Here is a 20193-nt window from a genome sequence, read left to right as displayed (position 1 = left end):
GAGAAGAGGGTGAAAAAAGGGGTGATATCATATGTAAAGTGGTTGTGTGCAATAAATATCTATCTATACGCAAGGATTAGAAAATGTAGACACATTGCATACCCTGTCAGACTGTCAGATAATCTGTGTACCCGACACACGTGAAACAATTTGCTCTTGTCAATAAGACCTTCATTTTCACATTAGATGATGTTATCAATCCTTTTTGTCATATTATTTTCCCTTTTCTTCCCTCACATCTCCATCTGCATTATCTTACTTTTTTATAAAAAGAATATATGCGTTTCAATGCACTTACGTTTTGAAATCCTTATCCCATTTATTACTATATAGACCTTAATCTTTCAAAGCTGATTATTGCACCTTCACCTCTTGAAGATGTATTCACCGATCAGAACTCTTACCTGAACGCAGTCGATGATCTTCATGACACGAACGGAGCCTCCTTTGCCCCAATGGCAGTCCCTGGCCTTCCCCTTCCACCAGTGGACCTGGCTGGCAGTCCTCGTTGGCCTTACTCTCTCAGGACCACTTCTCTTCCTCCTAGCCCGGGCCAGTGACCAATGGTGAGTCAATGTCCAATGAAACTTTTAACGTACTGTTGCAGCTTGCAGAATGTTTTGCTCTGTTTGTCGTTTATAGAGTTACTTTCCGTTTCTTTTACTTTTTCAGTCATGTATTTTTGTAAAGGTATTATCAAATGCCTCATTGGTATAACAATTAACGTTAGTAACTGTGACTGCGTTACAGTCCGCTAAGGGTCAAGTACTCATATGTTCGAATAGTGGTCGCTGCAGGCGGTCCACAGTCAACCCAGCTATTCATCCTTTCTTATGGGTTACACAATAAATTGGGTACCTGGCTAAAGCTGCAGCATACACATACATACAAACACAAACACACACAGATATAAATATAAATATATATATATATATATATATATATATATATATATATATATATATATATATATATATATATATATATATATATATGTATATATATATATATATATATATATATATATATATATATATATATATATATATATATATATATATATATATATATATTGTTGACTGGTTGGTAAGGTTATTTAATGTATGTATGACTCACGGTGAGGTGCCTGAGGATTGGCGGAATGCGTGCATAGTGCCATTGTACAAAGGCAAAGGGGATAAGAGTGAGTGCTCAAATTACAGAGGTATAAGTTTGTTGAGTATTCCTGGTAAATTATATGGGAGGGTATTGATTGAGAGGGTGAAGGCATGTACAGAGCATCAGATTGGGGAAGAGCAGTGTGGTTTCAGAAGTGGTAGAGGATGTGTGGATCAGGTGTTTGCTTTGAAGAATGTATGTGAGAAATACTCAGAAAAGCAAATGGATTTGTATGTAGCATTTATGGATCTGGAGAAGGCATATGATAGAGCTGATAGAGATGCTCTGTGGAAGGTATTAAGAATATATGGTGTGGGAGGCAAGTTGTTAGAAGCAGTGAAAAGTTTTTATCGAGGATGTAAGGCATGTGTACGTGTAGGAAGAGAGGAAAGTGATTGGTTCTCAGTGAATGTAGGTTTGCGGCAGGGGTGTGTGATGTCTCCATGGTTGTTTAATTTGTTTATGGATGGGGTTGTTATGGAGGTGAATGCAAGAGTTTTGGAAAGAGGGGCAATTATGAAGTCTGTTGGGGATGAGAGAGCTTGGGAAGTGTCAGTTGTTGTTCGCTGATGATACAGCGCTGGTGGCTGATTCATGTGAGAAACTGCAGAAGCTGGTGACTGAGTTTGGTAAAGTGTGTGAAAGAAGAAAGTTAAGAGTAAATGTGAATAAGAGCAAGGTTATTAGGTACAGTAGGGTTGAGGGTCAAGTCAATTGGGAGGTGAGTTTGAATGGAGAAAAACTGGAGGAAGTGAAGTGTTTTAGATATCTGGGAGTGGATCTGGCAGCGGATGGAACCATGGAAGCGGAAGTGAATCATAGGGTGGGGGAGGGGGCGAAAATTCTGGGAGCCTTGAGGAATGTGTGGAAGTCGAGAACATTGTCTCGGAAAGCAAAAATGGGTATGTTTGAAGGAATAGTGGTTCCAGCAATGTCGTATGGTTGCGAGGCGTGGGCTATGGATAGGGTTGTGCGCAGGAGGATGGATGTGCTGGAAATGAGATGTTTGAGGACAATGTGTGGTGTGAGGTGGTTTGATCGAGTAAGTAACGTAAGGGTAAAAGAGATGTGTGGAAATAAAAAGAGCGTGGTTGAGAGAGCAGAAGGGGGTGTTTTGAAATGGTTTGGGCACATGGAGAGAATGAGTGAGGAAAGATTGACCAAGAGGATATATGTGTCGGAGGTGGAGGGAACGAGGAGAAGAGGGAGACCAAATTGGAGGTGGAAAGATGGAGTGAAAAAGATTTTGTGTGATCGGGGCCTGAACATGCAGGAGGGTGAGAGGGGGGCAAGGAATAGAGTGAATTGGAGCGATGTGGTATACCGGGGTTGACGTGCTGTCAGTGGATTGAATCGGGGCATGTGAAGCGTCTGGGGTAAACCATGGAAAGCTGTGTAGGTATGTATATTTGCGTGTGTGGACGTATGTATATACATGTGTATGGGGGTGGGTTGGGCCATTTCTTTCGTCTGTTTCCTTGCGCTACCTCGCAAACGCGGGAGACAGCGACAAAGCAAAAAAAAAAAAAAAAAAGGAAAAAAAAAAATATATATATATATATATATATATATATATATATATATATATATATTTCCTTTCAAACTATTCGCCATTTCCCGCGTTGGCGAGGTACCGTTAAGAACAGAGAACTGGGCCTTTGAGGGAATATCCTCACCTGGCCCCCTTCTCTGTTCCTTCTTTTGGAAAATTAAAAAAAAAAAAAAATGAGAGGGGAGAATTTCCAGCCCCCCGCTCCCTCCCCTTTTAGTCGCCTTCTACGACACGCAGGGAATACGTGGGAAGTATTTTTTCTCCCCTATCCCCAGGGATAATATTGTTGACTGGTTGGTAAGGTTATTTAATGTATGTATGACTCATGGTGAGGTGCCTGAGGATTGGCGGAATGCGTGCATAGTGCCATTGTACAAAGGCAAAGGGGATAAGAGTGAGTGCTCAAATTACAGAGGTATAAGTTTGTTGAGTATTCCTGGTAAATTATATGGGAGGGTATTGATTGAGAGGGTGAAGGCATGTACAGAGCATCAGATTGGGGAAGAGCAGTGTGGTTTCAGAAGTGGTAGAGGATGTGTGGATCAGGTGTTTGCTTTGAAGAATGTATGTGAGAAATACTTAGAAAAGCAAATGGATTTGTATGTAGCATTTATGGATCTGGAGAAGGCATATGATAGAGTTGATAGAGATGCTCTGTGGAAGGTATTAAGAATATATGGTGTGGGAGGCAAGTTGTTAGAAGCAGTGAAAAGTTTTTATCGAGGATGTAAGGCATGTGTACGTGTAGGAAGAGAGGAAAGTGATTGGTTCTCAGTGAATGTAGGTTTGCGGCAGGGGTGTGTGATGTCTCCATGGTTGTTTAATTTGTTTATGGATGGGGTTGTTAGGGAGGTAAATGCAAGAGTCTTGGAAAGAGGGGCAAGTATGAAGTCTGTTGGGGATGAGAGAGCTTGGGAAGTGAGTCAGTTGTTGTTCGCTGATGATACAGCGCTGGTGGCGGATTCATGTGAGAAACTGCAGAAGCTGGTGACGGAGTTTGGTAAAGTGTGTGGAAGAAGAAAGTTAAGAGTAAATGTGAATAAGAGCAAGGTTATTAGGTACAGTAGGGTTGAGGGTCAAGTCAATTGGGAGGTGAGTTTGAATGGTGAAAAACTGGAGGAAGTGAAGTGTTTTAGATATCTGGGAGTGGATCTGTCAGCGGATGGAACCATGGAAGCGGAAGTGGATCATAGGGTGGGGGAGGGGGCGAAAATTTTGGGAGCCTTGAAAAATGTGTGGAAGTCGAGAACATTATCCCGGAAAGCAAAAATGGGTATGTTTGAAGGAATAGTAGTTCCAACAATGTTGTATGGTTGCGAGGCGTGGGCTATGGATAGAGTTGTGCGCAGGAGGATGGATGTGCTGGAAATGAGATGTTTGAGGACAATGTGTGGTGTGAGGTGGTTTGATCGAGTAAGTAACGTAAGGGTAAGAGAGATGTGTGGAAATAAAAAGAGCGTGGTTGAGAGAGCAGAAGAGGGTGTTTTAAAATGGTTTGGGCACATGGAGAGAATGAGTGAGGAAAGATTGACCAAGAGGATATATGTGTCGGAGGTGGAGGGAACGAGGAGAAGAGGGAGACCAAATTGGAGGTGGAAAGATGGAGTGAAAAAGATTTTGTGTGATCGGGGCCTGAACATGCAGGAGGGTGAAAGGAGGGCAAGGAATAGAGTGAATTGGAGCGATGTGGTATACAGGGGTTGACGTGCTGTCAGTGGATTGAATCAAGGCATGTGAAGCGTCCGGGGTAAACCATGGAAAGCTGTGTAGGTATGTATATTTGTGTGTGTGGACGTGTGTATGTACATGTGTATGGGGGGGGTTGGGCCATTTCTTTCGTCTGTTTCCTTGCGCTACCTCGCAAACGCGGGAGACAGCGACAAAGTAAAAAAAAAAAAAAAAAAAAAAAAAAAAAATATATATATATATATATATTCCTGGGGATAGGGGATTAAGAATACTTCCCACGTATTCCCTGCGTGTCGTAGAAGGCGACTAAAAGGGGAGGGAGCGGGGGGCTGGAAATCCTCCCCTCTCGGTTTTTTTTTTTTTTTTTTTTTTCAATTTTCCAAAAGAAGGAACAGAGAATTGGGCCAGGTGAGGGTATTCCCTCAAAGGCCCAGTCCTCTGTTCTTAACGCTACCTCGCTAATGCGGGAAATGGCGAATAGTTTGAAAGAAAGAAAGATATATATATATATATATATATATATATATATATATATATATATATATATATATATATATGTATATATATATATATATATATATATATATATATATATATATATATATATATATATATATATATTCCTATATATATCTTCCCCTCCTGTTTTTAAATTTTCCAAAAGAAGGAACAGAGAAGGGGGCCAAGTGAGGATATTCCCTCTTAGGCTTAGTCCTCTGCTCTTAACGCTGCCTCGCTAATGCGGGAAATGGCGAATAGTATAAAAATATATATATATATATATATATATATATATATATATATATATATATATATATATATATATATATATATCATGCATCATGCAGTGGATAATTGTACGTAGTAATTATTTAGGAGCTTGGTTTGGTTACATGTGCTTTTTAGAGATGCATGAGAAAAGCTACTTTAAGAGCATTTATCCTAGCAGATGTTTCTGAAACTCTCAGATAGAACCTTTTTCTCTACTCCCATTCCAATCCAGATAAAGCTTTATTTTTCTACCTCTCTTTTTAAGCCTATTTTTCTTGATCACACAGTTATAGTTCACTGAGAATGAATGAGTGTGGTATGTATTTATGTATGTGTGCATATGCATAGTGGTGTATATGTAAGCATGTGTGCTACCAGGCTTACAAGAGGTTACACTACAAGTGAAAAGTCACCTTTGTTGAGACTGTGTCATTGGGAGAACAGTGTCATCAAAGAACTTTTTTTCCAGAGGAGTTGTCTTTTCACTATTTCTGGAATATATGCAACCATGGCCGGCCTGTGCCTTAAGAAAGAGGTCATGGTTAACACCAGTAGAAATTAGTACAGGGATGATTATCAATAGATATGAATATATGCGTGTTACCGGGACGCCATCTGCTCGAAGTAAAGAATGACCTTTAGTGGGGCTGTATCACCATCAGTTGGCAAACAGAGTGCAGACTCATCAAAGAACTTGCAACTTATGATAATGTACCCTTAGGCTGCAGGAGCCCCAGGAAAAGGGGCCCTGCGTAACGCAAGTACCAATTATAAGGGAGAATATGCATGTATGTGTGCATAGGGGAGAAAGAAGACTTCCCACGTATTTTCTGCATGTCGTAGAAGGCGACTAAAAGGGGAGGGAGCGGGGGGCTGGAAATCCTCCCATCTCGTCTTTTTTTTTTCCATTTTCAAAAAGAAGGAACAGAGATGGGGGGCCAGGTGAGGATATTCCCTCAAAGGCCCAGTCCTCTGTTCTTAACGCCACCTCGCTAACGCGAGAAATGACGAATAGTTTGATATACATATATATATGTATACATATATATATATATATATATATATATATATATATATATATATATATATATATATATATATATATATATATATATATATATATATATATATATATATATATATATATATATATATATATATATTCCTATGAATCCACGGGGAAATGAAACACGAAAAGTCCCCAAGTGCACTTCCGTGTAATAATCACGTCTCTTCGATGTTGATCAACTGACTGTTATATTTTTCTCTTGTGTCTCCCCTGATGATGTGATTATTACACGAAAGTGCACTTGAAAACTTTTCGTGTTTCAATTTCCCCTAGGACTCATAGGAATATCTTGATCACGCGAGGATCATGGGAGGGTATTGTTTGAGAGGGTGAAGGCATGTATAGAGCATCAGATTGGGGAAGAGCAGTGTGGTTTCAGAAGTGGTAGATGATGTGTGGATCAGGTGTTTGCTTTGAGGAATGTGTGTGAGAAATACTTAGAAAAGCAAATGGATTTGTATGTGGCATTTATGGATCTGCAGAAGGCATATGATAGAGTTGATAGAGATGGTCTGTGGAAGGTATTAAGAATATATGGTGTGGGAGGCAAGTTGTTAGAAGCAGTGAGAAGTTTTTATCGAGGATGTAAGGCATGTGTACGTGTAGGAAGAGAGGAAAGTGACTGGTTCTCAGTGAATGTAGGTTTGCGGCAGGGGTGTGTGATGTCTCCATAGTTTTTTGATTTGCTTATGGATGAGGTTATTAGGGAGGTGAATACAAGAGTTTTGGAAAGAGGGGCAATATACATTCTGTTGTGGATGAGAGAGCTTGGGAAGCGAGTCACTTGTTGTTCGCTGATAATACAGCGTTGGTGGCTGATTCATGTGAGAAACTGCAGAAGTTGGTGACTGTGTTTGGTAAAAGTGTGTGAAAGAAGAAAGTTGAGAGTAAATGTGAATAAGAGTATCGTTGTTAGGTACAGTATGGTTGAGGGAAAAGTCAATTGGGAGGTAAGTTTGAATGGAGAAAAACTGGAGGAAGTGAGGTGTTTTACATATTTGGGAGTAGATTTGGCAGCGGACGGAATCATGGAAGCGGAAGTGAATCATAGGGTGGGGGAGGGGGCGAAAATTCAGGGAGCCTTGAAGAATGTGTGGAAGTCGAGAACATTATCTCGGAAAGCAAAAATGGGTATGTTTTAAGGAATAGTGGTTCCAACAATGTTGTATTTTTGCGAGGCGTGGGCTATGGATAGAGTTGTGCGCAGGAGGGTGGATGTGCTGGATATGAGATGTTTAAGGACAATATGTGGTGTGAGGTGGTTTGATCGAGTAAGTAATAATAGGGTAAGAGAGATGTGTGGTAATAAAAAGAGTGAGGTTGAGAGAGCAGAAGAGGGTGTTTCGTCACATGGAGAGAATGAGTGAGGAAAGGTTAGCAAAGAGGATATATGTGTCGTAGGTGGAGGGAACGAGGTTAAGTGGAAGACCAAATTGGAGGTGGAAAGATGGAGTGAAAAAGATTTTGAGTGATCGGGGCCTGAACATGCAGGAGGGTGAAAGGCGTGCACGGAATAGAGTGAATTGGAACAATGTGGTATACCGGGGTCGACGTGCTGACGGGATTGAACCAGGGTATGTGAAGCGTCTGGGGTAAACCATGGAAAGTTCTGTGGGGCCTGGATGTGGAAAGGGAGCTGTGGTTTCGGTGCATTATTACATGACAGATAGAGACTGAGTGTGAACGAATGTGGCCTTTGCTGTCTTTTTCTAGCGCTACCTCACGCACGTTTGGAGGGAGGGGGTTGTTATTTCATGTGTGGCGGGGTGGCGATGGGAATGAAGAAGGGCAGACAGTATGAATTATGTGCATGAGTATATATGTATATGTCTGTGTGTGTATATATACATTCGTTGAGATGTATAGGTATGTATATTTGCGTGTGTGGACGTGTATGTATATACATGTGTATGTGGGTGGGTTGGTCCATTTCTTTCGTCTGTGTCCTTGCCGTACCTCGTTAACGCGGGTGAGAACGACAAAGCAAATTAATAGATAAGTAAATACATATTTATATATACGTTGAAATGTATAGGTATGTATATGTGCGTGTGTGGACGTATATGTATATACATGTGGATAGGGTGAGTTGGGCCGTTCTTTCTGTTTCCTTGCGCTACCTCGCTACCGCGGGAGGCAGCGAGAAAATATGATATATATACATATACATATATATATATATATATATATATATATATATATATATATATATATATATATATATATATATATATATATATATATATATATATATATACATATATATATATATATATATATATATATATTTTTTTTTTTTTTTTTTTTTTTTTTATACTTTGTCGCTGTCTCCCGCGTTTGCGAGGTAGCGCAAGGAAACAGACGAAAGAAATGGCCCAACCCCCCCCCCCCATACACATGTACATACACACGACCACACACGCAAATATACATACCTACACAGCTTTCCATGGTTTACCCCAGACGCTTCACATGCCTTGCTTCAATCCACTGACAGCACGTCAACCCCTGTATACCACATGACTCCAATTCACTCTATTTCTTGCCCTCCTTTCACCCTCCTGCATGTTCAGGCCCCGATCACACAAAATCTTTTTCACTCCATCTTTCCACCTCCAATTTGGTCTCCCTCTTCTCCTCGTTCCCTCCACCTCCGACACATATATCCTCTTGGTCAATCTCTCCTCACTCATTCTCTCCATGTGCCCAAACCATTTCAAAACACCCTCTTCTGCTCTCTCGACCACGCTCTTTTTATTTCCACACATCTCTCTTACCCTTACGTTACTTACTCGATCAAACCACCTCACACCACACATTGTCCTCAAACATCTCATTTCCAGCACATCCATCCTCCTGCGCACATCTCTATCCATAGCCCACGCCTCGCAACCATACAGCATTGTTGGAACCACTATTCCTCAAACATACCCATTTTTGCTTTCCGAGATAATGTTCTCGACTTCCACACATTTTTCAAGGCTCCCAAAATTTTCGCCCCCTCCCCCACCCTATGATCCACTTCCGCTTCCATGGTTCCATCCGCTGACAGATCCACTCCCAGATATCTAAAACACTTCACTTCCTCCAGTTTTTCTCCATTCAAACTCACCTCCCAATTGACTTGACCCTCACCCCTACTGTACCTAATAACCTTGCTCTTATTCACATTTACTCTCAACTTTCTTCTTCCACACACTTTACCAAACTCAGTCACCAGCTTCTGCAGTTTCTCACATGAATCAGCCACCAGCGCTGTATCATCAGCGAACAACAATTGACTCACTTCCCAAGCTCTCTCATCCCCAACAGACTTCATACTTGCCCCTCTTTCCAGGACTCTTGCATTTACCTCCCTTACAACCCCATCCATAAACAAATTAAACAACCATGGAGACATCACACACCCCTGCCGCAAACCTACATTCACTGAGAACCACTCACTTTCCTCTCTTCCTACACGTACACATGCCTTACATCCTCGATAAAAACTTTTCACTGCTTCTAACAACTTGCCTCCCACACCATATATTCTTAATACCTTCCACAGAGCATCTCTATCAACTCTATCATATGCCTTCTCCAGATCCATAAATGCTACATACAAATCCATTTGCTTTTCTAAGTATTTCTCACATACATTCTTCAAAGCAAACACCTGATCCACACATCCTCTACCACTTCTGAAACCGCACTGCTCTTCCCCAATCTGATGCTCTGTACATGCCTTCACCCTCTCAATCAATACCCTCCCATATAATTTACCAGGAATACTCAACAAACTTATACCTCTGTAATTTGAGCACTCACTCTTTTCCCCTTTGCCTTTGTACAATGGCACTATGCACGCATTCCGCCAATCCTCAGGCACCTCACCATGAGTCATACATACATTAAATAACCTTACCAACCAGTCAACAATACAGTCACCCCCTTTCTTAATAAATTCCACTGCAATACCATCCAAACCTGCTGCCTTGCCGGCTTTCATCTTCCGCAAAGCTTTTACTACCTCTTCTCTGTTTACCAAATCATTTTCCCTAACCCTCTCACTTTGCACACCACCTCGACCAAAACACCCTATATCTGCCACTCTGTCATCAGACACATTCAACAAACCTTCAAAATACTCATTCCATCTCCTTCTCACATCACCGCTACTTGTTATCTCCTCCCCATTTACGCCCTTCACTGAAGTTCCCATTTGCTCCCTTGTCTTACGCACCCTATTTACCTCCTTCCAGAACATCTTTTTATTCTCCCTAAAATTTACTGATAGTCTCTCACCCCAACTCTCATTTGCCCTTTTTTTCACCTCTTGCACCTTTCTCTTGACCTCCTGTCTCTTTCTTTTATACTTCTCCCACTCAATTGCATTTTTTCCCTGCAAAAATCGTCCAAATGCCTCTCTCTTCTCTTTCACTAATACTCTTACTTCTTCATCCCACCACTCACTACCCTTTCTAAACAGCCCACCTCCCACTCTTCTCATGCCACAAGCATCTTTTGCGCAATCCATCACTGATTCCCTAAATACATCCCATTCCTCCCCGACTCCCCTTACTTCCATTGTTCTCACCTTTTTCCATTCTGTACACAGTCTCTCCTGGTACTTCCCCACACAGGTCTCCTTCCCAAGCTCACTTACTCTCACCACCTTCTTCACCCCAACATTCACTCCTCTTTTCTGAAAACCCATACTAATCTTCACCTTAGCCTCCACAAGATAATGATCAGACATCCCTCCAGTTGCACCTCTCAGCACATTAACATCCAAAAGTCTCTCTTTCGCACGCCTGTCAATTAACACGTAATCCAATAACGCTCTCTGGCCATCTCTCCTACTTACATAAGTATACTTATGTATATCTCGCTTTTTAAACCAGGTATTCCCAATCATCAGTCCTTTTTCAGCACATAAATCTACAAGCTCTTCACCATTTCCATTTACAACACTGAACACCCCATGCATACCAATTATTCCCTCAACTGCCACATTACTCACCTTTGCATTCAAATCACCCATCACTATAACCCGGTCTCGTGCATCAAAACCGCTAACACACTCATTTAGCTGCTCCCAAAACACTTGCCTCTCATGATCTTTCTTCTCATGCCCAGGTGCATATGCACCAATAATCACCCACCTCTCTCCATCAACTTTCAATTTTACCCATATTAATCGAGAATTTACTTTCTTACATTCTATCACATACTCCCACAACTCCTGTTTCAGGAGTATTGCTACTCCTTCCCTTGCTCTTGTCCTCTCACTAACCCCTGACTTCACTCCCCAGACATTTCCAAACCACTCTTCCCCTTTACCCTTGAGCTTCGTTTCACTCAGAGCCAAAACATCCAGGTTCCTTTCCTCAAACATACTACCTATCTCTCCTTTTTTCACATCTTGGTTACATCCACACACATTTAGGCACCCCACTCTGAGCCTTCGAGGAGGATGATCACTCCCCGCGTGACTCCTTCTTCTGTTTCCCATTTTAGAAAGTTAATACAAGGAGGGGAGGATTTCCGGCCCCCCGCTCCCGTCCCCTCTAGTCGCTTTCTACGACACGCGAGGAATACGTGGGAAGTATTCTTTCACCCCTATCCCCAGGGATAATATACATATATATACACATACACACACACACACACACACACACACATATGCACATACACACACACACACACACACATACATATATATACATATGAAAAATGTAAGAACAATTTAGAAACAAACTTTTAGCTTGAAATGAATGAAAAAAATGAATGTCACATAATGGTTCAACCTCTGGCTATGGAAAAGGAAATGTACAATTTATTCACACAAACGTCAATAGCAGTTCTCATCAATTTCACCACTGTGTCAATAAGCTTCAATGTCTAAGCTACATTTTTCTCCATATATATATATATATATATATATATATATATATATATATATATATATATATATATATATATATATATATATATATATATATATATATATATATATATATATATGTATATATATATATATATATATATATATATATATATATATATATATATATATATATATATATATATATATATATATATATATATATATATATATATATATATATATATATATATATATATATATATATATATATATATACATACATAAATATATGTATTTATATACATATATATATATATATATATATATATATATATATATATATATATATATATATATATATATATATATATATATATATATATATATATTTATATATATATATATATATATATATATATATATATATATATATATGTATATATATATATATATATATATATATATATATATATATATCATATTTTCAAACGAAAGGCTTCTCAGAATGATAATCAAACTTATCGTTAATGTTTTTCAACATCTGCTTCTCCAACAGTGGTGGTGAGCTGAGAAGCCTGCAGTCCCTGAGCTACAGCTGGTACTACGCCTTCGGTGTGCACTTCTGTGAGGCCCACGATTCCCTTCCCCGCAGTGCCAGCACTCAGATCTTTGTCCTGTTCCTGTGGCTGTACACGTTGACATTGACCAGTGTGTACTCGGCTAATCTAAAGTCTTTCTTGTTGGTGGAGAAACAACCAGCCATGATGGAGACTTATAAGGACATATATGATTCAGGTCTCCATGTGGTGGGTTTGTCACCGGTGTTTAAAGATGGATTAGCACTGTCAAGTGATCCTTATCTACAGGTTAGTGAGATGAAAGTGGAACACCTGTAAGAGAGTTCATCGCCAGTAAGGATCGACATTATCAGTGTTCTGCATCACATATGTTGTAGACATGGCACATGGCGTACTCTTATTAGACAGGAAGAATTGTGCTACATTTATGTAGAAGTTATATACTTCTGATCATCTTACCTGATGTCATATCTCCACAGGCCCTAGCAAAAACCTCCAAGTTCTACCCTACTGAGGATAGCGTACTACCGCCACTTCTACAAGGCAAAGCAGTGTACCTTGTGAACCGCGTGAATGCAGACTATCTTCTCCAGAACAAATTCACCACTCGAGGTGTCTCTCGTGTCAGGATAATGAAGGTCTGTATCACATTTTAATTTAAGAATATCCTATGGGATAACTGCTTTGCTTGGGTAGTCGAAAAGATACTGAAAGAGACGTTCAAAGTGATACTCTTCCAAAAGAAAAGGACTGAGAAAATTATAGTTTTTAATGAAAATAGAATGTAAATTCAACCAAATATTCTTATTTCCAACAGTTATGATAAGAAATAAAGAATATCATTATTGTAAAGGATCAACATAAATGATATATGCTGCAATAACATTTATAACAATTCATCGATAAACTGAGATCATACAAATATTTATATATATATATATATATATATATATATATATATATATATATATATATATATATATATATATATATATATATATATATATATATATATATATATATATATATATATATATATATATATATATATATATATATATATATATATATATATATATATATATATATAGGTATATACATATATATATATATATATATATATATATATATATATATATATATATATATATATATATATATATATATATATATATATATATATCTTTTTTTTTTCTTTTTTTTTTTTTGCTTTGTCGCTGTCTCCCGCGTTTGCGAGGTAGCGCAAGGAAACAGACGAAAGAAATGGGACAACCCACTCCCATACACATGTATATACATACGTCCACACACGCAAATATACATACCTACACAGCTTTCCATGGTTTACCCCAGACGCTTCACATGCCTTGATTCAATCCACTGACAGCACGTCAACCCCGGTATACCACATCGCTCCAGTTCACTCTATTCCTTGCCCTCCTTTCACCCTCCTGCATGTTCAGGCCCCGATCACACAAAATCTTTTTCACTCCATCTTTCCACCTCCAGTTTGGTCTCCCTCTTCTCCTCGTTCCCTCCACCTCCGACACATATATTCTCTTGGTCAATCTTTCCTCACACATTCTCTCCATGTGCCCAAACCATTTCAAAACACCCTCTTCTGCTCTCTCAACCACGCTCTTTTTATTTCCACACATCTCTCTTACCCTTACGTTACTTACTCGATCAAACCACCTCACACCACACATTGTCCTCAAACATCTCATTTCCAGCACATCCATCCTCCTGCGCACAACTCTATCCATAGCCCACGCCTCGCAACCATACAACATTGTTGGAACCACTATTCCTTCAAACATACCCATTTTTGCTTTCCGAGATAATGTTCTCGACTTCCACACATTCTTCAAGGCTCCCAGAATTTTCGCCCCCTCCCCCATCCTATGATCCACTTCCGCTTCCATGGTTCCATCCGCTGCCAGATCCACTCCCAGATATCTAAAACACTTTACTTCCTCCAGTTTTTCTCCATTCAAACTCACCTCCCAATTGACTTGACCCTCAACCCTACTGTACCTAATAACCTTGCTCTTATTCACATTTACTCTTAACTTTCTTCTTTCACACACTTTACCAAACTCAGTCACCAGTTTCTGCAGTTTCTCACATGAATCAGCCACCAGCGCTGTATCATCAGCGAACAACAACTGACTCACTTCCCAAGCTCTCTCATCCCCAACAGACTTCATATTAGTCCCTCTATGCAAAACTCTTGCATTCACCTCCCTAACAACCCCATCCATAAACAAATTAAACAACCATGGAGACATCACACACCCCTGCCGCAAACCTACATTCACTGAGAACCAATCACTTTCCTCTGTTCCTACACGTACACATGCCTTACCTCCTCGATAAAAACTTTTCACTGCTTCTAACAACTTGCCTCCCACACCATATATTCTTAATACCTTCCACAGAGCATCTCTATCAACTCTATCATATGCCTTCTCCAGATGCATAAATGCTACATACAAATCCATTTGCTTTTCTAAGTAATTCTCATATACATTCTTCAAAGCAAACACCTGATCCACATATATATATATATATATATATATATATATATATATATATATATATATATATATATATATATATATATATATATATATATATGTATATATATATATATATATATATATATATATATATATATATATATATATATATATATATATATATATTTTTTTTTTTATACTTTGTCGCTGTCTCCCGCGTTTGCGAGGTAGCGCAAGGAAACAGACGAAAGAAATGGCCCAACCCCCCCCCATACACATGTATATACATACGTCCACACACGCAAATATACATACCTACACAGCTTTCCATGGTTTACCCCAGACGCTTCACATGCCTTGATTCAATCCACTGACAGCACGTCAACCCCGTTATACCACATCGCTCCAATTCACTCTATTCCTTGCCCTCCTTTCACCCTCCTGCATGTTCAGGCCCCGATCACACAAAATCTTTTTCACTCCATCTTTCCACCTCCAATTTGGTCTCCCTCTTCTCCTCGTTCCCTCCACCTCCGACACATATATCCTCTTGGTCAATCTTTCCTCACTCATTCTCTCCATGTGCCCAAACCACTTCAAAACACCCTCTTCTGCTCTCTCAACCACGCTCTTTTTATTTCCACACATCTCTCTTACCCTTACGTTACTCACTCGATCAATCCACCTCACACCACACATTGTCCTCAAACATCTCATTTCCAGCACATCCATCCTCCTGCGCACAACTCTATCCATAGCCCACGCCTCGCAACCATACAACATTGTTGGAACCACTATTCCTTCAAACATACCCATTTTTGCTTTCCGAGATAATGTTCTCGACTTCCACCCATTCTTCAAGGCCCCCAGGATTTTCGCCCCATTCCCCCACCCTATGATCCACTTCCGCTTCCATGGTTCCATCCGCTGCCATATCCACTCCCAGATATCTGAAACACTTCACTTCCTCCAGTTTATCTCCATTCAAACTCACCTCCCAATTGACTTGACCCTCAACCCTACTGTACCTAATAACTTTGCTCTTATTCACATTTACTCTTAACTTTCTTCTTCTACACACTTTACCAAACTCAGTCACCAGCTTCTGCAGTTTCTCACATGAATCAGCCACCAGCGCTGTATCATCAGCGAACAACAATTGACTCACTTCCCAAGCTCTCTCATCCCCAACAGACTTCATACTTGCCCCTCTTTCCAAAACTCTTGCATTTACCTCCCTAACAACCCCATCCATAAACAAATTAAACAACCATGGAGACATCACACACCCCTGCCGCAAACCTACATTCACTGAGAACCAATCACTTTCCTCTCTTCCTACACGTACACATGCCTTACATCCTCGATAAAAACTTTTCACTGCTTCTAACAACTTTCCTCCCACACCATATATTCTTAATACCTTCCACAGAGCATCTCTATCAACTCTATCATATGCCTTCTCCAGATCCATAAATGCTACATACAAATCCATTTGATTTTCTAAGTATTTCTCACATACATTCTTCAAAGCAAACACCTGATCCACACATCCTCTACCACTTCTGAAACCACACTGCTCTTCCCCAATCTGATGCTCTGTACATGCCTTCACCCTCTCAATCAATACCCTCCCATATAATTTACCAGGAATACTCAACAAACTTATACCTCTGTAATTTGAGCATTCACTCTTATCCCCTTTGCCTTTGTACAATGGCACTATGCACGCATTCCGCCAATCCTCAGGCACCTAGCCATGAGTCATACATACATTAAATAACCTTACCAACCAGTCAACAATACAGTCACCCACTTTTTTAATAAATTCCACTGCAATACCATCCAAACCTGCTGCCTTGCCGGCTTTCATCTTCCGCAAAACTTTCACTACCTCTTCTCTGTTTACCAAATCATTTTCCCTAACCCTCTCACTTTGCACACCACCTCGACCAAAACACCCTATATCTGCCACTCTGTCATCAAACACATTCAACAAACCTTCAAAATACTCACTCCATCTCCTTCTCACATCACCACTACTTGTTATCACCTCCCCATTTGCGCCCTTCACTGAAGTTCCCATTTGCTCCCTTGTCTTACGCACTTTATTTACCTCCTTCCAGAACATCTTTTTATTCTCCCTAAAATTTAATGATACTCTCTCACCCTAACTCTCATTTGCCCTTTCTCTTGACCTCCTGCCTCTTTCTTTTATACATCTCCCACTCAATTGCATTTTTTCCCTGCAAAAATCGTCCAAATGCCTCTCTCTTCTCTTTCACTAATACTCTTACTTCTTCATCCCACCACTCACTACCCTTTCTAATCAACCCACCTCCCACTCTTCTCATGCCACAAGCATCTTTTGCGCAATCCATCACTGATTCCCTAAATGAATCCCATTCCTCCCCCACTCCCCTTGCTTCCATTGTTCTCACCTTTTTCCATTCTGTACTCAGTCTCTCCTGGTACTTCCTCACACAGGTCTCCTTCTCAAGCTCACTTACTCTCACCACCCTCTTCACCCCAACATTCACACTTCTTTTCTGAAAACCCATACAGATCTTCACCTTAGCCTCCACAAGATAATGATCAGACATCCCTCCAGTTGCACCTCTCACCACATTAACATCCAAAAGTCTCTCTTTCGCACGCCTGTCAATTAACACGTAATCCAATAACGCTCTCTGGCCATCTCTCCTACTTACATAAGTATACTTATGTATATCTCGCTTTTTAAACCAGGTATTCCCAATCATCAGTCCTTTTTCAGCACATAAATCTACAAGCTCTTCACCATTTCCATTTACAACACTGAACACCCCATGTATACCAATTATTCCCTCAACTGCCACATTACTCACTTTTGCATTCAAATCACCCATCACTATAACCCGGTCTCGTGCATCAAAACCACTAACACACTCATTCAGCTGCTCCCAAAACACTTGCCTCTCTTGATCTTTATATATATATATATATATATATATATATATATATATATATATATATATATATATATATATATATATATATATATATTTTTTTTTTTTTTTTTCATACTATTCGCTATTTCCCGCGATAGCGAGGTAGCGTTAAGAACAGAGGACTGGGCCTTTGAGGGAATATCCTCACCTGGACCTCTCCTCTGTTCCTTCTTTTGGAAAAAAAAAAAAAAATGAGAGGGGAGGATTTCCAGCCCCCTGCTGCCTTCCCTTTTAGTCACCTTCTACGACACGCAGGGAATACGTGGGAAGTATTCTTTCTCCCCTATCCCCAGGGATATATATATATATATATATATATATATATATATATATATATATATATATATATATATATATATATATATATATATATATATATATATATATATATATATATATATATATATATATATATATATATATATATATATATACATATGGATGTAAGGCATGTGTAGGTGTAGGAAGAGAGGAAAGTGATTGGTTCTCAGTGAATGTAGGTTTGCGGCAGGGGTGTGTGATGTCTCCATGGTTGTTTAATTTGTTTATGGATGGGGTTGTTAGGGAGGTGAATGCAAGAGTTTTGGAAAGAGGGGCAAGCATGAAGTCTGTTGTGGATGAGAGAGCTTTGGAAGTGAGTCAGTTGTTCGCTGATGATACAACACTGGCTGCTGATTCATGTGAGAAACTGCAGAAACTGGTGACTGAGTTTGGTAAAGTGTGTGAAAGAAGAAAGTTAAGAGTAAATGTGAATAAGAGCAAGGTTATTAGGTACAGTAGGGTTGAGGGTCAAGTCAATTGGGAGGTAAGTTTGAATGGAGAAAAACTGGAGGAAGTAAAGTGTTTTAGATATCTGGGAGTGGATCTGGCAGCGGATGGAACCATGGAAGCGGAAGTGAATCATAGGGTGGGGGAGGGAGCGAAAATCCTGGGAGCCTTGAAGAATGTGTGGAAGTCGAAAACATTATCTCGGAAAGCAAAAATGAGTATGTTTGAAGGAATAGTGGTTCCAACAATGTTGTATGGTTGCGAGGATTGGCCTATGGATAGAGTTGTGCGCAGGAGGATGGATGTGCTGGAAATGAGATGTTTGAGGACAATGTGTGGTGTGAGGTGGTTTGATCGATTAAGTAATGTAAGGGTAAGAGAGATGTGTGGAAATAAAAAGAGCGTGGTTGAGAGAGCAGAAGAGGGTGTTTTGAAATGGTTTGGGCACATGGAGAGAATGAGTGAGGAAAGATTGACCAAGAGGATATATGTGTCGGAGGTGGAGGGAACGACATATATATATATATATATATATATATATATATATATATATATATATATATATATATATATATATATATATATATATATATATATATATATATATATATATATATATATATATATATATATATATATATACATATATATATATATATATATATGTATATATATATATATATATATATATATATATATATATATATATATATATATATATATATTTATATATATATATATATATATATACATATATATATATATATATATATATATATATATATATATATATATATATATATATATATATATATATATATATATATATATATATATATATATATATATATATATATATATATATATATATATATATATATATATATATGTATATATATATATATATATGTATATATATATATATATATATATATATATATATATATATATATATATATATATTTATATATATATATATATATATAAATATATATATATATATATATATATATATATATATATATATATATATATATATATATATATATATATATATATATATATATATATATATATATATATATATATATATATATATATATATATATATATGTACATACATATATATATATATATATATATATATATATATATATATATATATATATATATATATATATATATATATATATATATATATATATATATATATGGGAATATGTG

At 38.4% G+C, this 20193-nt stretch overlaps 1 protein-coding gene across 1 annotated transcript in view; it reads left to right on the top strand.

The window, feature by feature from the left end:
* Positions 1–417: 417 nt before the first annotated feature.
* The window catches only part of LOC139748790 (ionotropic receptor 21a-like), a 42887-nt gene continuing 23111 nt past the window's right edge, over positions 418–20193 (top strand). The window contains exons 1-3 of the mRNA XM_071662224.1: positions 418–566; positions 12668–12977; positions 13169–13327. Of these exons, the coding sequence (XP_071518325.1) occupies positions 418–566; positions 12668–12977; positions 13169–13327 (618 nt within the window). The remainder of the gene's footprint in view (positions 567–12667; positions 12978–13168; positions 13328–20193) is intronic.

This window comes from Panulirus ornatus, chromosome 5, assembly GCF_036320965.1.
Source record: "Panulirus ornatus isolate Po-2019 chromosome 5, ASM3632096v1, whole genome shotgun sequence".
Lineage (NCBI taxonomy): Eukaryota > Metazoa > Arthropoda > Malacostraca > Decapoda > Palinuridae > Panulirus > Panulirus ornatus.
This window is presented reverse-complemented; position numbering and strand designations above follow the sequence as displayed.